General features: G+C 42.8%; 1 protein-coding gene across 4 annotated transcripts in view; it reads right to left on the bottom strand.

Annotated features, from left to right (window-relative positions):
* phf21a (PHD finger protein 21A) overlaps positions 1–22,824 on the bottom strand; it is an 87,445-nt gene that overhangs the window by 13,002 nt on the left and 51,619 nt on the right. For 2 of the 4 annotated variants that reach the window (XM_031900482.1, XM_012962110.3), the window contains exons 5-11: positions 6,629–6,841; positions 4,545–4,793; positions 3,867–3,953; positions 2,639–2,923; positions 1,588–1,683; positions 1,440–1,491; positions 763–842 (exon numbers count right to left, since the gene is read on the bottom strand). In XM_031900482.1, the coding sequence (XP_031756342.1) occupies positions 763–842; positions 1,440–1,491; positions 1,588–1,683; positions 2,639–2,923; positions 3,867–3,953; positions 4,545–4,793; positions 6,629–6,841 (1,062 nt within the window). Of the gene's footprint in view, positions 1–762; positions 843–1,439; positions 1,492–1,587; positions 1,684–2,638; positions 2,924–3,866; positions 3,957–4,544; positions 4,794–6,628; positions 6,842–22,824 lie in introns of all 4 variants that reach the window. The other 2 variants (XM_012962111.3, XM_002934094.5) reach the window with 1 other exon arrangement.

Here is a 22,824-nt window from a genome sequence, read left to right as displayed (position 1 = left end):
GAGTATTTTTTAGCTTAAATGCAGATAGATCCCATTCATGCCTGTTACTACATACAAGATGGCACTGGACGGGATTGACCTTTTTTTCCTCCAGCAGGGAAAACTTATTGTGCATTGTTAGCCTTAAGGTCCCCATACACGGGCCGATTCTAGCTGCCGATATGGGTCCCTTAGACCGATTCAGCAGCTAATCGGCCCGTTTATGGGCACTACCAATGGGCCTGCCCGACCGATATCTGACCTGAAATCGGCCTGATATCGATCGGGCAGGTTAGAAAATCTAGTCGGATCGGGGACCGCATAGGCTCGTTGATGCGGTCCGCAGACCGACTTTTCCTATACCCGTCGTTATAATCCGACATCGCCAAGCGAGCGAATCTGAAGTTGTATGGGCACCTTTAGACAACCAACTCTGCCAAAAATAACCATGGGGCCTTTGGACGTGCTTCTTGTCCAATGGAATTTTCAGACTTGCTTGGGCCCCATATGGGCCATTAAGTTACCAACTCAGTCTGGAGGGACTGAGTGAGCAGCTTTAATTGGCCTGTGAATGGCCCCATGTAAGTTACTGTAGTACTTCAAGATACTGAGAATTAGCTTATTAAAATCCTAGAAAAACACACAACATTATATATACACTCATAACCCAAAACAAGATGTTTAAATAATGAGAAAGGAAAAAAAAAAAATTTGTAAATCATAAATGCCCCTATGTTGGGGGCAACTGTGCAATTCAGGTGGTATGTTCAAGGGATTGCGCACCTCTGGTTCAAACACTGCCCCGCTGTACACTGGATTCGCTGTTGTTCTTCTTTTCCGCTCTTGTCGTTTACTTTGAATTTCTGACAAATAAGGCAAAGGAAGGAAAATGAATAAAATGTTACAAGCAGTGGCATAATTAGAAGTTACTGGGTGACACAGCAAGTCTATTTTGGGACACCCCTAAACTATGGGAACAAGTGTCCCGCTGAACCCTCTGCTTGCTCTGTATTTACGCCCCTGCACACAACACTGATTTGTATTTTCCATGTGTAACACCGACAGGATTCGTTCACTAGTTTAACTCAGTGGCAGCTAAATAGCGGTGAGGCTGCTGTTGAACATTTCAAGGCTCTGTGTTTAACAGGTTGTCAGGGAGAAAGATTGCCCAGTCATAATGCAAAGAGAATTGCTTAGCATGATCAGGGTTGCCATGGTAACCTGCAGTGGCATTTATGTTGCTTTTAGCAAAAACATTCTGTGCAGGAACTATTTGTTAATATGTACCTCCTTTGTCTGAAACACGAAAATATGTTTGTATATCCCTACAGAACGTGTAAACTCTCTGTAAATGAAATATATATGTTTTTTTTTTTGTTTTGTTTTTTTTTTAATTCAGAACCCTTTCAACAATTGTTACATATGGGAAGAATAGCTAAAAAGCAGGAGTGTGAGCTCACCTTCCAAATGGTCATGAGTTACCAATCCTAATGACACCATAAAGGCAAGTTTCTTTGGGGGAAAGAAAACAGAGAGAAGGCAAGAGTAAGAATGAATTCTATTGATACAACATGAAGCAATAAACCTGTGACGCCATTTGCAAGGTACCTGTGGATTCTCCTCTCGTTTTGGCTTGGGGGCAGGTGGCACCGGCGTACTGATTTCAGTTGGCTTTTCTGTTGTTTCCACCTGAGCTTTGACTGCCTAGGGAACACAAAGACATCAAACATTATATTGTGTCTCTGAGAGCTAGTCCGGTCCAACATGATACGCGAGACCGATCTTTGTTCTGCACATTAACATCCTAATGGTGATACATACACGGTTTATAGGACAGAGGGCAGTTAAGGTAAAGCAAAACGATAGGTACTAGCCAAAACTAGCAACAATTTCCCTTAACTATTGAGATATCGAATGTTATACAGTTGGCAATTACATTCCTTTTGTTCTCTTCTCCCCCCAGGGACATATGGATGAAATAACCCTGCATACAGTAACCAAAAACTTGTGAGTTGATGCTGGCTGTATGCAAGCCAAGTCCAAGCAGAAGAAAAGTAAAAGTGCAAGCCTTAAATATGCTGCCAGACTTACGTCTGTACTTTGTGCTTAATCTTAAAATAAATTTAATATCTATGGGTATTTACAGCTGAGCTTGCCTTATGGGGAACTAAAGGGCATTCCAGGGGGCATAATCGCCCAGCAAGCTCTGTGTTTACTATTTGTCTCACTTTCTGTGGTTACTGACCTAAATGTAAGAAATGGACTGATCTTAAAGTGACACTGACATGAAAAAACTATTTTTCATAATATGAATGTACATAAAAAGTTACCTATAGGTCATATTGATCTTTTTTCACCAATAGGTTTGCTTTTGTAAGTAATTGTTACTTGAAGTTCCTAAACCTGACTGTTTTGCCAACCTGACTGTCCCCTCTCAGCCTGTCAGTTACAGCTTCTAATACTAACAGACTCCTGCTGCACAAATATGGCAGTGTTCTCATACAGTAACTTGGGGGATCAGATAGGTAATGTCAAAGCATTGTGCACTCGTGTGGCAAAATTATAAAATGCTAATACAATGTTATGATATATTTAAAAAATAGTCAGTATCTCTAATTGTGTCTAAGGCCCATAGAATTAACCAGAAGGCAACGGTTACCTGCTTTTCCACATTTGGTTTCGGAAGGTGCACAGTCTGGGGAGCAGCGAGCCTCGTTCCCGGTGCTGCTATCACGATGCTAGTAAGCTGCGCCGTTGGGAAGGCTTTGGAGATGGCTGTAGGCTGCCCATTAACTATGCGCACGGGATGGATAGAGTTCTGTGTCGTGGGGGTTAACTTTGTTGTTAACATAACTGGCCTCTGAATGAGTTGAGGAGCTGCCAACATGGGGGGCGGTGCAGGGGCTATAGGAATGTTGTTTTGTGCTGCTGGCTTTGGCCGCACCTGTAACATAAATTGGAAGGTAAGGAATCAAATGTCAGAGCAATTTTAGCATTCGGTTATTATTTCGGCTACACAGGGCACCCCTGGGGCGGTGTGGAATGCTCATATCCAATCACGTAAGGACATGTAAAAATAAAAAGGATAATGTCATTTAAATAAAAAGCTAGGGGTCTCTTTTAGGGTGAAGACAAAGTGATAAGTCGCCACGATTTTTAAAAATTTGTGGCGTTGGCAAATTCCTGCTGCAGACATAAAAGTTGCGCAAGTGGAATATGCCGTGCAGGACAAGTCGCCACTGTTTTCATTACAGCAATTTAGGGCTGGAACTAGGGGTAGGCAGAAGAGCTACCTGCCTAGGGTGCAACAGTGAAGGGTTGCTAGGCAGGTACCTCTGTTGCCACCTCATGTCCGCGATCTTTCCACTAACGGCGTCCGCGCGTGTCCCCGGCCAACTTGCCCGCCTCTGCAGCAATTAGTCGCCACGATTACGTTTTTAAAAATCATGGCGACTAATCGCCCCATCTGTCTTTGCCCTTAAACAGAGGCCCTGTTAGCTCCCTAATCCTATGGATGCTCAAGCAAACAGACCTACCTGATGGTGGAACAAATTAAAAATCTTTCTATAGTGGGAAAAAATGCATCTCTATGGCTGCTTTGTCCTGTACCCTATGCTGAAGAAGATCAGCTAGCGGATAAGATGAATATAGTATTAGGCACTCATACAAATGTGTTATATGTTTTAACTGCTTCACTGCCCATACCTCTAGGGGCCCTAAGACAGTAAAAAATGGTAAAAATGCCCCAGATTTTTCTGTTTTTAAATTTGTGTATATACATGCAAAATGTAATTTGTTAACGAGAAACGAATGCTGGAAAAACAGTGTTACAAGAATCAGGGCAGCGACGCGTTCATCAGAATTTTTAAATAATAAGCTGAACGTACCTGTGGAAGAAAATTTGGACGAGGAGTGAGCCGAGGGGGTGGGATGAACTGAGGGACTTTGATAGGCTGGGAAGTTGTAGCCTGAACCTGCTACAGACAAAAGAAACAGAAATATGTATCAAAACCAATCCACTGTTATATCTTATATGGTTCATGTGGCTTTGGAGGAACTCCAGTAATTTAAGGGCTCATATTGCATAACCAAAGATATATTATACACACAGACCCAGAGCAGCAACTCTTTCTGGGATAGATGATGCTCGTCCATATATGTTGATTACTCGGGGGCTCCAGCTGGTGTGCGGCCCACCTCCCAGCACAGCTTATAAGAAAATATTACAACAAGTGACAATCACTTACTTTTATATGAAGGCAGGCAAATATTCCCCACGCTTGCCTGCACTCACATAAAGGTAGGCCGTCACCACCTGTTTACAGGAGTGCTACAGGCATATTTTATTGTTTTGGGTGCAACATAAGTGGCATCACTAAGCACCGTTTATAAGAATATATTTTACTGGATATGTGTGTGTGTGTAAAGCCAGGATGCTTAAAAACCACTACTTTAGAAGCTGAAAGAGACATATTAAAAATGTCTTTCTTGAGTGAATGAAAGTATCATAGAAGCCACAGAAAACCACTCTATCATTGTGGACAACAAGCAAAACAATCACTCACCAAAGTAACTGCATTTTTTGCCACTATTTGAAAGGTCTCTGCACCCTGACTGTTGACTTTGTTGGATGTCTGCAAGTTGACAGCTGCATTCTGCGCATCGGTGCCAAGGACTGCTTTCTGGCTGTTAATGGCAGTCACCATGGCGATGGTTGGTCTCTGTCCAATTACAGAAGCGGGCATGGCTGCGGCTGCAGCTTTCAACACAAGAGGTAGAGTCTTTGCCGTGATCATAGAAGCTGTGGCCACAGTCTTCATTCCAAAAGAAGGCAGCGTCCATGTATAAAGATAAGGGTAAAACATTTATTCCAGCACCTTCAATGGAAGAATATATGCAGGAAAGGAACATTCTGTTTATACTAAATGATGCTCTCCTACTTCTTTACAAATAAATAATGGATAAAATCTGTTTATGACTAAAGTGTCTTTTCCTGAAAGTTTTCAGCAATCTGGACATAGGTAAGAGACTGCCCCAAGAGTTTTCTGTCCATTAACTCCACCATGGTACAAGTATCCATCCAGTGGTTGTCAGATACCTAAAAGAGCTGCTAGTTTATGGCCACAATATAGAATGGGCCAACAGTTGGAATAACTAACTCCTGCAGCAGTTAAGTCAAATAATGTACAGTTTGGTAATGCGTAAATATATATAGTTTTCTGTTATTTCCTGCACTAAACAAGCAAATGAAACCACTTTCACTTTACAACTTCCTTTCTGACTCCCAGGTCAGCCAAGTCACTGTTTGAGTAGTAAAACGAATTACCCGTTTATGGGCAAGCTGCTCCTTATCTCACAGGCTTAAAAAGCTTCATCTGGGGGAAGGGTGGGGTATGTTTATATAGAGCTCATTACATAGATTTAAACAATTACCCTATTTATAAGGGGAGGGGTGAAGGAGTTAAGCACAATTTTCCATCAGTGCTTTATAATAGTAAACAAATAGGTTTATGAAGGTGTATACTACCCATTAATTGGAAGTATAATGTGACTTTCTCCACACTTTTCTTTACCAAGATGTGTTCTCAAATAAAACTGGTTTCCATCAAACTTACGTGCACTGTTTTTAACAAAAAAAGTCTAAAAAACCTATAAAAGCAGAAGTGCCATTATCCGAATCAGTTTGGAACAGGTGTATATTGCATATTTGAAGGTATTTAAAAACTGGTTGTAAAGTTCTTTAAATGTCCAGCAGAGGGCAGTATGCACAGAGAAAAAAAAAAACAATTCTAGCAGAACAAGCAATGTGTTTGTATTGCGGAAAACCGTGTTTACTTATTTATTTGGCAAATGCTATTTACTCACTTAACAAGTACCACAAATGGGAAAGAAAAATAATAGCCCAAAGGATAGGCGGAGCAAACTACAAAAAGAAGAACGTCTCATTTTTGCTGTGCAAGCCACCGTGCACCTTGGGTGAGTAGCTTAAGGCAGAAGTGTTTGCGTTCCAAAATGGAGCACAGGGACTTGTACTACGTCCAGGAATACAGTGTTACCTGCACGCAAGTGTCCCCCGCCCCCTACCATTACATTTTAGAATGCTGTAAAGTGCAAAGCACAGGTAGGCCCTGGACACAAGGGCTTTATAGGGCATGATTTTGCACATTTTGCTCTAGGACATATATGTCAAACACAATGCCCGGGGGCCTAATCCGGCCCACCTGGCTGTTTTATGTGGCCTTTCGTGAGTGTGTCTGACCATCCAGCCTGATCAATTTCCATTTTCCTCATATAGTAACTAAGACTAAGGGGTATATTTATCATGCTGTGTAAAAAGTGGAGTGAAGCATTTCCAGTAATGTTGCCCAAGGCATCCAATCAGTAATCAGATTTCAACAGTAGCAAAGCATCTGATTGGCTGCTATGAGCAACATCAGCGGTAATGTCTTACTCCACTTTTTCCACATTGTGATAAATATACCCCTTAGTATCTTACTAAGTATAGTAATAAAAAATTTGGCCCGCGACTTAGCCTGTGTTTTAGATTTCGGCCCCCTTATGTGATTGAGTTTGACACCCCTGCTCTAGGACTTGCGTCTTGGGGCATTAATAACCAAGGCCCCTATCGGTAGGCAAAGTTGCCACTCACCTGTGACCCACTGAAGCCTGGAAGAGATACTGTGGGTGCATGGGACACTGTCTGCGACTGAAGCTGCTGCAACTGGATTTGCTGCGGTTGTTGCTGCACTTGTGGTGTTGGTGGCTTGCTTTCTAGCTGGAGGAGAGGCTGAATGAGAAGTTTGTTGTCTGGGAGTTCCTGTTTGACTATCAGATTTTTCCGAAGTTGTTCTACTACCAGTCTCTGAAAGATATAATAAAGGCCCAGGTTGTATTGAGTAACATATATATATATATATATATATATATATATATATATATATATATATATATAAATAGCAGTCAGCATAATCACGAGCAATATGTCATTTATACAGTATCTGCTGCACAGCAGGATGAGGGAAAGACGGCACTTAACAGGAGACTGCCATAAGCAGGGAAGAACGGAGACAAAGAGAAGCTCCAAGCCAGATCACACAGCAGAGAGGATTCTGGGAAGGGGGCCAAGGGAAATTGCATACATTCTCGGGCAATCTTTGAATTAAAAAAATCTGTAAAGCTGATATATTGCTTAGCTTAGGAATCCTTACTCTGAGCTTGTGCTGCAAGTCTTTCACAGGCTCTGACGCATCACTTTACTGACTAAGTGGCCAACAGTAGAGAACAAAAAGTTCTACACGCCAGCCCGGGGGATTGGAACTGCTGGCAGCCAAGGGGAGCTGCGGCTCATCCGCCCAGGCACACACCTACATAGAGGCAAGATGATCCGGGATGGTACAGTGGCCTGCTGGAAACACTGGCTTCCTCTAGTGCACGCTGGGCTAATGGGCATCCTTTCTGCTCTGCTGATTGCCGCACACACAATAGGGCTTAGCAGAAGGAACAGTAGGGGCAAGGCAGGCAGCTAGCAGAATTCTAAAGCCAGATGGCTCTAACAAGAGAAGGAAACCAATGAAAAGAAGAATAGCGATGGTGGGAGTTGAAGTGATTCACGTCGCATTTTCGGCACCGTCTCCTCTGGGAAATGAGACAAAAACTATTAAGGAAAAACAGAGCAAACAGGACTGGAAATATTCATTAGCCCTAAAGTGCAAAAAAAAAAAAAAAAAAAACAAATCTTAGATGTGAATGTACACAGCCCAGCCAATGAATGCCAGGCAAGCTGCCTTTTATTGATTGGCCGGGCAGCACGCATTCACTTCTGAGATTGGTTTTTGCACTTTTGGGGCACCTGTTATTTACACGGGGGGGGGGCAGTTAACTTCAGCAGCTGCCTCTGTATCATTTTACACTGAAAATGTTTACAAATAGCCTAAATAAGTTTAAAAAAAAATGAACTGTTTTCCCATAAAGTTTTAAACTTACATAGGGCATGTATAGCAACCAATCAGCTGTTTGCAGTGTCAAGCAGCTGCAGGTAGAATGAAAGAATAAACTTGATTGGTTGCCACGGGTTACTGCCCAGGTGCAAATATACCCCAGTGTTGATGAATCAGAGAATAAAGATCTGCACCTGTTTGTAAATGTCATGCTAATTGCCTCTGTGTTATTAAGATTGCCCCGCAGGCCAGGCACAGCCTGGTGTATCACTTAAAAGTAATAGGAATTACTGACATTTTGGACAACCCCCCCTCTATTTTCACATGGGATTGGGTCACTGCCACATTTAGCTACCCACAGGATAGGTCAAATTGGACCGGTCTAATTATTGGCCTGGAGATCACACTGTGGGCCTGTTGGGCAAGGGCTGCATTATTAAACCACTGATGCCCTTGCCCGAAAGAATTTTCAAACCTGCTTTATGTTGTAAAAGATATCGGGCAGGCAGAGCTCCCGGGGGCCAATAAGCTTCAAACTCAAGGTGCCCACACATGTATGGGGCCCTCTGACAGGCTCACCCGACCAATATCTGCCCAATATCAGCCAGATGTTGATTGGTCAGGTTTGATTTTCTCGTCAGATTGATGTGTTCCTTGCCCTGTATGCCCAGTGTCGTGATCCCTAGGGCCAATATCGTCCACAGTGGGCATTCGGGGAAAGGATACGCATACTTGGCAACCCCGCCAGAAATTGTCATCTTATAACGTATGGGCCGGAGGGGCAGAGTCAGCAGCTTCCATCAGCCCATGTATGGCCCCCTTAGCTCTGTATAATTAGGTGGCTGCAACAGATACTGCTTATCACGGCAATTACATTTACAAATAACATTCAGATAATTGAAAATGTTAATTCAATGCGCAGAGATGCTTGTAAATATATGTTCCTTCACGATGCAACAGTTTTTACTAAGCATTTCCTTTTTAAAAGGCTACCCTTTATAAGGGCATAATATTGCCTCGTTGTAAAGTGATTAAAGTGTAAAAAAAAAAATCAAATAAAAGCTGAACGAGCGTTTCCCCCATCTACGCAAGGTGAGAAATGGGTTTCCTTAATCAGCCCTGCCTTTCTGATATGCCGAGCTGGTTTATGACAGAGTGGCGCTGGCGACAGCGGTATTTATTTACATTAGAGACACGGCCATATTTTGACTGTTAAACATCTGCTCGGCAGTCTACAAAAAGGGCCACTTGCCTCTCACAATGCAGGGGGGGAAGACGGAGTGGTTTAGCAGTTCATCTTTCTTTGTAATTATACTCCATTAACCTTCCACATGAGAGCTCCCCTGCGCTCTTGCAGCGGCCGCACCAACTGGCTGCGTTTGATAAGGCCTCTCGGAATCTGCACATCCAGCACACACACCACCACCACGGCGGCGGCTACGTTTTTAATAGTGCCGAGTTAAGCAGAATCCGGCGCGGCTCTGTTACACAGCAGCAGACATGTTTAGTTCAATTATATATGAAGCCATGGGAAGGGGGCGCGAGTGCAGGACGGGGCGGATAAATGACTTGGACATTGTGCTGGCAGCAAATCATTCAGCGCAGCGCACATTACATTAATACTCCCTGCCTTTTCATTACTCTGATGTCTCTACTCAAACACATTAGAATGTGTAATGGACAACAGTGTGACAAAGCAATTAAACCGCGCAGCAGAAACCACTGTATCCATGACATGGACCGGGCAGAAACTGGCACCTAAAAGATAGAAATATAAAAAAAGGCATAAATGCACTGAGGCTGCACTGGAAATTCTCTTTATGGAACAGTTTTCCTGCTGCAAGAATTGAAGGACCTCCCCCCCCATTCTGATGTTAGATTGTGATTTAACCAAATAACCCGGCCTCTTCTCTCTCTCAGAAAGTCCCCTGAGCTGTATCAGTAAGCAATATGTGCACTATAGGCATCCGCTTACTAACTAAACCCAATTGTAGCACAGAAGTGTAGCAGCCCATCAGTTATAAGAGCCGACCAGTAATTGGAAGCAGTGATTTTAGCCCAATTACTAGGCAACTGCTATAGGAATAATGTGAGGCCATTGCAAGTACAGGTATAGGACCCATTATCCAGAATGCTCGGGACCAAGAGTATTCAGGATAAGGGATCTTTCCGTAATTTGGATCTCAATACCTTATAGGGCTGATTTGCTAATCCATGAATCCGAATGAGAAAAATTTGGATTGGAAACCGAACATTTTGCGACTTTTTCGTCTCCGTTACGACTTTTTTATAGCCATTATGACTTTCGTGAATTGTCGCGACTTTTTCATAGCCATTACGACTTTCGCGGATTGTCGCAACTTTTCCGTATTGAGCGCTCGAAAAATTTGCGACAATTCGCAAAAAAGTCGCAAAATACCGATCATTACGAAAAAAAACGCATTCGGACGTTCGTGGATTAGTAAATGTGCCCCTAAGTCTACTAAAAAAAAATAATAAAACATTAAATAAACCCAATAGGATTGTTTTGCATCCAATAAGGATTATTTATATCTTAGTTGGGATCAATTACAAGATCCTGTTTTATTTCTACAAAGAAAAAGGAAATCGGTTTTAAAATTCTGAATTATTTTATTAAAATGGAGTCTATGGTAGGCGGGCTTTCCGTAATTCGGAGCTTTCTGAATAACGGGTTTCCAGATAAGGGGTCCAATACCTGTACTAGGTGGGAAAATGACTGGGCAACACCATGTTATTACCCCTAACAATGTATTTTCTACAGACCAAAGTATTACAGGTACAGGTATGGGACCAGTTATCCATAAAGCTCCAAATTACGGGAAGGCCATCTCCTATTTCCTCTGTAATAATACAACAGTACCTTGTACTTGATCCTAAGATATTAATCTTTATTGGAGGCCAAACATTCCTATTAGGTTTATTGAATGTTTAAATGATTCTTTAGCAGACATAAGGTGTGGCAATCCAAATTACAGAAAGATTCCTTATCTGGAAATCCCCAGGACAGAGCATTCTGGATAACAGGTCCCATACCTGTACTTAAAAATAAAGACAGTAAATAAAATATGCTGCACTCCTGCCCTCTGAACATATATATTAAAGAAGAATATTACACATGAGATCTTTTAAACAAATGATTTGGACCTGGGGGAGTCGGAAGCAAGTTTGGGTACCTGGAGTTAAAGTTGTCAAAAATGCACCAATTCTGACTAATAAATTTAAATTGTAAAAAAATACAATATGTGCCAATGCCCTATTTCCCAGATTATAGCCATAATAAAGTAGTTCTCTGCTGTAAGGCTAAAGCCCAGTGTAGCTGTTTCTCTAGTGAGACGCGCAGCTGAGCGATTATAACCTTATTGTTTTTATATTTTGTCTTTTATTTAAACTTTAGGTTTGTAGTTTTTTTTTTTTTTTAAATACATAAAAAGCCACAATGACAGTGGCTTAGTTATAGATTAAGACTCAAACTGCAGTGCAGGGTAATAGAACATAATAAATTAATTACTCTTATCCTCAAAGGAGTAAAAGGATTTATATACCAATTCTAGAGCCTTGAAATTGGGTACAGGTGGGACCTGTTATCCAGAATGGGATCTGGGTTTTTCAGGATAAGGGATCTTTTCATAGTCTGGATCTCCATACTTTAAAGGCTGCCATTTACAGGGGTGTGATTGTAGCTGCCTGTAGGTGGGGATATTGGAAGAAAATCTGCTTGCTTGGCGACCTCACCAAACGAGCGTATCTTAGCGTGTATGGCCAGCTTTCCTCTTCTAAAATAATCATTTAAAAGTTAAATAAACTGAATAGGATGGTTTTGCCTCCAATAAGGGTTTGTTACATCTTGTTTGGGATCAAGTAAATCCCAACTAAGATACAATTAATCCTTAATGGAGGCAAACAATCCTATTGGTTTATCTAATGTTTAAATGCCTTTTTCAGTAAAGCATGGGGATCCAAATAACCAAAAGACCTCGTAGCCAGAAAAACCCAGGTCATGTGCATTCTGGATAACAGGTTCCATACCTGTACTGCTAAATTAAGTGGATTACTGGCAGAGGGTAGGGGGGGTGACCATACTTCCACCCTGTACAATTCCACTTTTTCATATTTTAAGGGACAAGGATGACAAGGACATTTGCCATTTAAGACTTTTTTTGCTTAATGTGGTCACATTAGCTGAACTGTTATCGCTAGTGTGCCCCCACTTATTACTTTAGTATTTTATATAGGGTTAATGATAAGCGGTGATTTTATCAAGAACAGAAAATCCCAAATAATCTTCAATTCTTGTCACTTTAGAGTTGATATATATATATATATATATATATATATATATAAGGACAGAGAGCCGCACACACAAGGACTTAGTAAATAGTGAAAAAATTTATTGTAAAAAATCCAACGTTTCGAGTACTAACTGTACTCTTCCATATGGCAGCCCTATCTGATATTCACTACCTGTAATATAGGTATGGGACCTAGAATGCTCGGTACCTGGGAGTTTCCTGACAAGAGACCTTTCTGCAATTGGATCTCCATACCTTAAGTCTGCTAAAACTCATTTAAACTTGAAATAAACCCAATAGGGCTGTTCTGCCCCCAATAAGGGGTAATTATATCTTAGTTGGGATCAAGTACAGGTACTGTTTTATTATTACAGAGAAAAGGGAATCATTTAACCATTAAATAAACCAAATAGGACTGTTCTGCCCCCAATAAGGGGTAATTATATCTTTATTTTTGGATAACAGATCCCATACCTGTATTATGGGTCTTCAACAACAAATCCTGCGCAGCGAACAAGAGCAAACCTAATAATCCACCCCAGCAATCACAAGAGTGGGGTAAAGGGAAGACAAGTCAGCATTTCCCATGTTTAAAGGATAAAAGTGAGACCCAACAGAGCCGCTTGCCTGATTCTTTCACTTTAATCCAATGGAAGAGGTAACAGCATTGTTGTACAAGTGTCCTGTTATTTCAAAAAAATGTCAGCATCATCATCATCATCATCATCATCATCAGGGGCAGGAAGCAATAATTGGCTGTAGTCGCTCATCACATTACTAAGGAGGGAGAAACGACAGTAAAGGCTACTGCTTTCCCCATCAGATAGTACAGTGGCTAATGGCTGCTAGCAGAGACCATTAGGGCTCTGGTACACGGGGAGATTAGTCGCCCGCGGCAAAACTCCCTGCTCGCGGGCGACTAATCTCCCCGAGTTGGCTACCCTCTGCCATCTGAACATGTAAGTCGCCGGGGGATGGCAGACGCGGCGGCGCGATTTCGCGCAAATCGCCGAAAAAGACTCGTGGGTCTTTTTCGACGATTTCCCGAAATCGCGCCGCCGCGGGCGACTAATCTCCCCGTGTACCAGAGCCCTTAGGAGAAATGCAAGAACATTAAGCAGATGTGTATCAGGGTAGGAAATAATTCTCACACAGGAATGTGTAGCTAAACCTCAGGCCTTGCTTCTGATCCTTGGTGCTAAAATGTGCTTCCGAAGTGCATTCCTACTACTTCTGTGGGTTCTTCTGGGGACTCTGGATCCCTCTCCCTCCCTCAATAATAGGCCTGTCCTGCCCTCAATAAAGGGTAATTATATCTTAGTTGGGATCAAGTACAGGTACTGTTTTATTATTACAGAGAAAAGGGGATCAAGTACAGGTACTGTTTTATTATTACAGAGAAAAGGGAATCATTTAACCATTAAATAAACCCAATTGGGCTGTTCTGCCCCCAATAAGGGGTAATTATATCTTAGTTGGGATCAAGTACAGGTACTGTTTTATTATTACAGAGAAAAGGGAATCATTTAACCATTAAATAAACCCAATAGGGCTGTTCTGCCCCCAATAAGGGGTAATTATATCTTAGTTGGGATCAAGTACAGGTACTGTTTTATTATTACAGAGAAAAGGGAATCATTTAACCATTAAATAAACCCAATAGGGCTGTTCTGCCCCCAATAAGGGGTAATTATATCTTAGTTGGGATCAAGTACAGGTACTGTTTTATTATTACAGAGAAAAGGGAATCATTTAACCATTAAATAAACCAAATAGGACTGTTCTGCCCCCAATAAGGGGTAATTATATCTTTATTTTTGGATAACAGATCCCATACCTGTATTATGGGTCTTCAACAACAAATCCTGCGCAGCGAACAAGAGCAAACCTAATAATCCACCCCAGCAATCACAAGAGTGGGGTAAAGGGAAGACAAGTCAGCATTTCCCATGTTTAAAGGATAAAAGTGAGACCCAACAGAGCCGCTTGCCTGATTCTTTCACTTTAATCCAATGGAAGAGGTAACAGCATTGTTGTACAAGTGTCCTGTTATTTCAAAAAAATGTCAGCATCATCATCATCATCATCATCATCATCATCATCAGGGGCAGGAAGCAATAATTGGCTGTAGTCGCTCATCACATTACTAAGGAGGGAGAAACGACAGTAAAGGCTACTGCTTTCCCCATCAGATAGTACAGTGGCTAATGGCTGCTAGCAGAGACCATTAGGGCTCTGGTACACGGGGAGATTAGTCGCCCGCGGCAAAACTCCCTGCTCGCGGGCGACTAATCTCCCCGAGTTGGCTACCCTCTGCCATCTGAACATGTAAGTCGCCGGGGGATGGCAGACGCGGCGGCGCGATTTCGCGCAAATCGCCGAAAAAGACTCGTGGGTCTTTTTCGACGATTTCCCGAAATCGCGCCGCCGCGGGCGACTAATCTCCCCGTGTACCAGAGCCCTTAGGAGAAATGCAAGAACATTAAGCAGATGTGTATCAGGGTAGGAAATAATTCTCACACAGGAATGTGTAGCTAAACCTCAGGCCTTGCTTCTGATCCTTGGTGCTAAAATGTGCTTCCGAAGTGCATTCCTACTACTTCTGTGGGTTCTTCTGGGGACTCTGGATCCCTCTCCCTCCCTCAATAATAGGCCTGTCCTGCCCTCAATAAAGGGTAATTATATCTTAGTTGGGATCAAGTACAGGTACTGTTTTATTATTACAGAGAAAAGGGGATCAAGTACAGGTACTGTTTTATTATTACAGAGAAAAGGGAATCATTTAACCATTAAATAAACCCAATTGGGCTGTTCTGCCCCCAATAAGGGGTAATTATATCTTAGTTGGGATCAAGTACAGGTACTGTTTTATTATTACAGAGAAAAGGGAATCATTTAACCATTAAATAAACCCAATAGGGCTGTTCTGCCCCCAATAAGGGGTAATTATATCTTAGTTGGGATCAAGTACAGGTACTGTTTTATTATTACAGAGAAAAGGGAATCATTTAACCATTAAATAAACCCAATAGGGCTGTTCTGCCCCCAATAAGGGGTAATTATATTTTAGTTGGGATCAAGTACAGGTACTGTTTTATTATTACACAAAAAGGAAAGGAAATTATTTTAAAAGGATGGTTAGGAGTCTATGGGAGATTGTCTTTCTGTAATTCGGAGCTTTCTGGATAAGGGGTTTCTGAATAACTGTGTTACATGACAAATTACAGGCACTAATAAGCTTATTATGTGTATGTAGCTCAGTGTAAAAGCTCCATGGCATTACCATGCGTGTAGGAAGCTTGTCCTGCTGTTCAGCGAGGCTTGTGGGAAATTCCTATGCTGATCACCTCCCTGTGCTGACTGAATGTTTAAGGAAAAACAAGTATAAGCAGAGAGTCATTCCCCGGTTATGAACGAATGACCACGACTAGGAATTTGTACAGTTCCTTGATGCGCGGTGGATCGTAGGGCTATTAGCCCTGACAGTCGAGCAGGAACGCCGGGGTGTGTAATGTGAATAAGACTCGAGCAAGAAGACGTACGGGATGACCTTACAGAGCGAGACACACCATCATGCGGAACTGCCTCGCTGGCTGTCACTCACGCTTCAGGTCTGCTGTTTGTCATTCTCAGAGGAGCGCGGGAGTAGCAGCAAATACAGTGGAAAAGGAACTATGTCAAGCATAGGTTTCCATAGAAACATAGATGGGTCACTTGAAAAAGGCACTTACCGATGATAAAGCGTTTAGGTAGAAGTGTTTGGGAGCCATATATAAGTTACAAGGAGAGCCACCGAGAAGAGAAGATAATCTCCTAAGGCCAATGTACTGAGGGCACCCGGAGCTCTGCGCTGATGGGTTGCGCTGATGGGTTGCGCTTATGCCCCACGTACCATCAGTCTACAACTGAGCCGATTTAGTGGTTAAACCCTTTTTGTGATATCATTAAAGGGGATAGTCTCATATAAAAATGTTATAAAATGGAATGTAGGAAACTTTCCCACAGTGCCAGACTGGGCCTTATATGCCCCGCCATTTAACCTGACCCCGAGGGCCCACTATCAGATGTACTGCAGACAGTATTACATATTATAGGCCTATGGTGGAAACAAGAAAGGACTGATGGGAACTGTATCTGGCTGGGGTTCACTAGGAGATCCTCTGCTACTCTGGCAGGCCAGTCCATTAGTGACTTAAAGCCTGACCCTAACCCGCCCCCGATATTCGGTCGAATCTTTTATGAAGGGTTCAGGGGTTCGGCCGAATCTTTTACAAAGGATTCAGGGTTCGTCCGAATCCCAAAATCATGAATTTGCTGCATCCCTAGTTATTTCTTGAGTAAAACAGGGAAACTGAAGCTACTCCATGTTTGGTCCTTGCGAGGCAGATAATCAGATAACCAGGATGGGGGGGTTGGTTATCTAATGGTAACCTACTGTATATACTCGAGTATAAGCCTAGTTTTTCAGCACCCAAAATGTGCTGAAAAAGTCACCCTCGGCTTATACTTGAGTCGGGTGTCATGGGTCCCTCTAGACTAGCACCCTCTCTCTTTGTGTGCAAATTAGGCCACCTGCAACCAGACCCTCCAGTGCCCTGGCCCACGCAATACTTATTCCCCCTTACGTGTCCTCCGGGACTGGGTCTGCTGCCAGTTTGCCAATGCGCAATGAGCATAGGGTAGCACTCATATTGTTTTTGTTGACCCTCTTCTCCACTTACAGAGCTAGTTTACGGTTTTTCTTTTAAATAAATATTTAAAAACATATACCCCACTGATGCCTCAATTTATGTAATTTACGGGTTTTTATTGTGATTATTGAAACTTAGCAGTAGCTGCTGCATTTCCCACCCTAGGCTTATACACGAGTTAATAAGTTTTTCCAGTTTTCTTAGGTAAAATTAGGTACCTCGGCTTATATTCGGATTGGCTTATACTAGAGTATATACAGTAATTATCTACCTTCCGTGGACAAAACATTGAGTCAATTCAGCTTCCCGGTTTAGCTCAAGAAATAACAAAAACCTTAGATTTTTCATGATCAAAACAACAGGAAAAATGTATGTGCTGCACAAGTGGATTATTTTATTGCGCTACTGTTGAGTTATTTGCCAATCCATTTTGAATTTTTGGGTTTTGCTGTCCTTACAGATGATCGTGTTCACTACAGGTTTAAAATAAATACATCTGAAGCGGTAAAATTATCATTTCAAATGACGTGCTGCCTTATCCCTGTGTGTGTTAGTGTCCCTTTAAAGCTACAGCCCTTCCATATGCAGTGTTTGCCTTTAATCTACAATCCCTGAAACAGAGAGCATTATATGAATAAATATGAGGTCAAAACATTCCTCCGCATTTGCATTATTGCACATAACGGGGAAACTGCTTGCTCCACGAGATGTGCCGAGCAATTCAGGAGCACCGGCGAATGCCTCTTTAAGCAATAAAGCCAGCCAGACATGGGCAGATTTGGTTGCAGAGCTCATTGCTAACAATTTTCAGCAGAAGTAGAATCTGCATGAAAATACGGAGCAAACGACTATTATTAAGGGAATCTTTCAGTTTTATCGCTTCTGTCACAAAGAAACAGGACTGAGCAGAGATGCACCAGGAGGCACTTCCTGCATCAGCAATTATTTTGCTCTGGCAATTTAGTGTAATTTGAAAAAGTTCTCAGAAGAGCATTCTGAGCAAACAGAAATTGTAACATAAAGGTCCCCATACATGGGCCGATTGCAGCTTATCGGCCCATGTAGGGGCAGAAACAACGGCCATACCCGACCGATATCTGGCCTGAAATTCGGGCAGGTTAAAAGATTCAGTCCAGGGCCAAACGATTAGCCCACCCGTAGGTGGGGATATCGGGTGAAGATGCGCTCGCTTGACGACCTCGACAAGCGAGCGAATCTTCATGTGTATGGGCACCTTTAGTATCTGAATTAACAAATTAACTGATATTTTACAAAAAATGTTTAATTTTGTAATGAATAAGGAACCATAAAAGCTTAACCCTGTGATTTAGGCCACATGAGATGGTGAGTGTGGCCAGGTAACCAGGCAATCCCTCATAGAAAATACAGCACTGTGGAACCTGAGAATCTACAGGGCTCTATAATATTTATGGGTTGATTTATCAAAATTTTAGTTTTTTTCACAATTCCAGAAAAAACGTGGCAAATACACTCAAGAATATTATTAAGAACTACAAATAGTCAATATTTATGAAAGGAAAAAACCCGGCAAGTAAAAGCTTGTCAAGTTTCAATAGAAGTCAGTGGGAATCGTCTCTAACAACTACAGTGGAGGAAATAATTATTTGACCCCTCACTGATTTTGTAAGTTTGTCCAATGACAAAGAAATGAAAAGTCTCAGAACAGTATCATTTCAATGGTAGGTTTATTTTAACAGTGGCAGATAGCACATCAAAAGGAAAATCGAAAAAATAACTTTAAATAAAAGATAGCAACTGATTTGCATTTCATTGAGTGAAATAAGTTTTTGAACCCTCTAACAAAAAAAGACTTAATACTTAGTGGAAAAACCCTTGTTTGCAAGCACAGAGGTCAAACGTTTCTTGTAATTGATGACCAAGTTTGCGCACATTTTAGGAGGAATGTTGGTCCACTCCTCTTTGCAGATCATCTCTAAATCCCTAAGGTTTCGAGGCTGTCTCTGTGCAACTCTGAGCTTGAGCTCCCTCCATAGGTTTTCTATTGGATTAAGGTCCGGAGACTGACTAGGCCACTCCATGACCTTAATGTGCTTCTTCTTGAGCCACTCCTTTGTTGCCTTTGCTGTATGTTTTGGGTCATTGTCGTGCTGGAACACCCATCCACGACCCATTTTCAGTTTCCTGGCAGAGGGAAGGAGGTTGTCGTTCAGGATTTCACGATACATGGCTCCGTCCATTTTCCCGTTAATGCGAATAAGTTGTCCTGTGCCCTTAGCAGAAAAACACCCCCAAAGCAAAATGTTTCCACCCCCATGCTTGACGGTGGGGACGGTGTTTTGGGGGTCATAGGCAGCATTTTTCTTCCTCCAAACACAGCGAGTTGAGTTAATGCCAAAGAGCTCTATTTTGGTCTCATCAGACCACAGCACCTTCTCCCAGTCACTCACAGAATCATTCAGGTGTTCATTGGCAAACTTCAGACGGGCCTGCACATGTACTTTCTTGAGCAGGGGGACCTTGCGAGCCCTGCAGGATTTTAATCCATTGCGGTGTAATGTGTTTCCAATGGTTTTCTTGGTGACTGTGGTCCCTGCTAATTTGAGGTCATTAACTAACTCCTCCCGTGTAGTTCTAGGATGCTTTTTCACCTTTCTCAGAATCATTGACACCCCACGAGGTGAGATCTTGCGTGGAGCCCCAGAGCGAGGTCGATTGATGGTCATTTTGTGCTCCTTCCATTTTCGAACAATCGCACCAACAGTTGTCACCTTCTCTCCCAGCTTCTTGCTAATGGTTTTGTAGCCCATTCCAGCCTTGTGCAGGTCTACAATTTTGTCTCTGACATCCTTGGACAGCTCTTTGGTCTTTCCCATGTTGGAGAGTTTGGAGTCTGCTTGATTGATTGATTCTGTGGACAGGTGTCTTTTATACAGGTGACTAGTTAAGACAGGTGTCCTTAATGAGGTTGACTAATTGAGTAGAAGTGTCTAACCACTCTGTGGGAGCCAGAACTCTTAATGGTTGGTAGGGGTTCAAAAACTTATTTCACTCAATGAAATGCAAATCAGTTGCTATCTTTTATTTAAAGTTATTTTTTCGATTTTCCTTTTGATGTGCTATCTGCCACTGTTAAAATAAACCTACCATTGAAATGATACTGTTCTGAGACTTTTCATTTCTTTGTCATTGGACAAACTTACAAAATCAGTGAGGGGTCAAATAATTATTTCCTCCACTGTATTTATTAACCCAATTTAATAAAACATTGAAGTTTTTTAGCCTCTCTGAAAAAATGCGATTCTCGTCAGTGTGTGACTTTTTTCCGAGACAAAACTTGGGCGGAATATTGTGTCACGTTTTTTTTCTTAAATAAGCAAGTGTTCGAGAAGAAAAGTCGTATGAGTTTTGTTGAAGTTATTTTTTTATTGGCTGCGTTTTTTGTTTTTTTTTTAAACTTGAATTTTGATAAAGCTGCCCCTTAGGGGCCAATTGATGAAAGTACGACAGGTACAAATTACAAAAAAATTTAATTTGATCGTACTGTGCGTATTTTCTGCAACTTTTACGTACTTTGCGACAATATTTGTGCAACAAAATCGTATTGTTGCGTCGAGTACAAAAGTTTCGGATTCATTCAAGCTTCGGTATCGTGACTTTCCTTGGGCCGGGTTGGAGCTGCAGAGTGCCATTGAGCCCTATGGGAGACTTTCCTTGGGCCGGGTTGGAGCTGCAGAGTGCCATTGAGCCCTATGGGAGACTTTCCTTGGGCCGGGTTGGAGCTGCAGAGTGCCATTGAGCCCTATGGGAGACTTTCCTTGGGCCAGGTTGGAGCTGCAGAGTGCCATTGAGCCCTATGGGAGACTTTCCTTGGGCCGGGTTGGAGCTGCAGAGTGCCATTGAGCCCTATGGGAGACTTTCCTTGGGCCGGGTTGGAGCTGCAGGGTGCCATTGAGCCCTATGGGAGACTTTCCTTGGGCCGGGTTGGAGCTACAGAGTGCCATTGAGCCCTATGGGAGGCTTTCCTTGGGCCGGGTTGGAGCTGCAGAGTGCCATTGAGCCCTATGGGAGACTTTCCTTGGGCCGGGTTGGAGCTGCAGAGTGCCATTGAGCCCTATGGGAGACTTTCCTTGGGCCAGGTTGGAGCTGCAGAGTGCCATTGAGCCCTATGGGAGACTTTCCTTGGGCCAGGTTGGAGCTGCAGAGTGCCATTGAGCCCTATGGGAGACTTTCCTTGGGCCAGGTTGGAGCTGCAGAGTGCCATTGAGCCCTATGGGAGACTTTCCTTGGGCCGGGTTGGAGCTGCAGAGTGCCATTGAGCCCTATGGGAGACTTTCCTTGGGCCAGGTTGGAGCTGCAGAGTGCCATTGAGCCCTATGGGAGACTTTTCTTGGGCCACGTTGGAGCTGCAGAGTGCCATTGAGCCCTATGGGAGACTTTCCTTGGGCCAGGTTGGAGCTGCAGAGTGCCATTGAGCCCTATGGGAGACTTTCCTTGGGTCGGGTTGGAGCTGCAGGGTGCCATTGAGCCCTATGGGAGACTTTCCTTGGGCCGGGTTGGAGCTACAGAGTGCCATTGAGCCCTATGGGAGACTTTCCTTGGGCCAGGTTGGAGCTGCAGGGTGCCATTGAGCCCTATGGGAGACTTTCCTTGGGCCGGGTTGGAGCTGCAGAGTGCCATTGAGCCCTATGGGAGACTTTCCTTGGGCCAGGTTGGAGCTGCAGAGTGCCATTGAGCCCTATGGGAGACTTTCCTTGGGCCAGGTTGGAGCTGCAGAGTGCCATTGAGCCCTATGGGAAACTTTCCTTGGGCCGGGTTGGAGCTGCAGAGTGCCATTGAGCCCTATGGGAGACTTTCCTTGGGCCACGTTGGAGCTGCAGAGTGCCACTGAGCCCCATGGGAGGCTTCCAAAATCATGCACAGAAGGATCAAAGTCGGAAAGGTTTTCCTGCTTTTTACGATCGCTCGGATACAAAAATTTAGTGACTTTCAGATCGCCAATACAATATTATTGTGACTAATTCAATTTTTTCGTAAGCATTTTTGTGATATTTGCGATCATCAGGAATTATCGTACTTAATGCGAATTTTTCCCAATTCGGTATTCGAACTCGTACTTTGATGAATAGACCCCTAAGTGTCAGTGTTATGGATTCTATGGAACATAAAGGGTTAAATATGGAGCTCACTAGTCATGTGCGGGCTGGCCCACAACACGACGGTCGGGCAAGTTCTGGACGACAACGCAACGTCAAAAGTGAGCTGTTGGTCTTGACCTGGAAATTATAGACCGGTAAGTCTGGCATCTGTAGTGAGGCAATTGTGTAAAGCATGCTAGAATTATATTTCCATAAGATATGAATTTGAGGTTAGTGGAATTCTTTTTCTGTAAATATTGTATTAGCAGATAATATTGACAGGGTTGGATGCCTTTTTGGCACGAGAGGAAAGATAAGGCTACTGAAATAACCCGTTTTAGTACAATGGGAAAGGTTTGACTTTCCTACTTCAGCCAGGAAGGAGCTTCCCCCCTACAGAGTACACAGGAGACCATTTTTTTTCACCTTTCCTAGGTTGGAATTCACTTGGGCTTTATGCACAACTGACATCAATGGGCTGCAGCTTACATCATACTAATGGCTGTTTTTCTCCTACTTATTGCACTATGTAGGCTAAAGACTTATTTTTTAATCTTAATCCTCCAACCATGTCAGGGGCGCTGCTGCATTGTAGGTACTCTGGGGGTTAAACACCTGGTGGAATGCAGGCATAGCATACTTTGCTATGTATGTACATCACAATAAGGAAAAAAAATAATGAACAAAATCTGAATAATGCCGACTTTACCACCTATTTGGAGAGGCCTTAATTACACAGTGATGCAGGACATTATTTCAATGACATCTTTCAACCTGAATGCATAATGAG

This window comes from Xenopus tropicalis, chromosome 4, assembly GCF_000004195.4.
Source record: "Xenopus tropicalis strain Nigerian chromosome 4, UCB_Xtro_10.0, whole genome shotgun sequence".
NCBI classification, from domain to species: Eukaryota; Metazoa; Chordata; class Amphibia; order Anura; family Pipidae; genus Xenopus; species Xenopus tropicalis.
The sequence above is the reverse complement of the archived record's forward strand: the minus strand, read 5'-3'. Positions and strand labels throughout refer to the sequence as shown.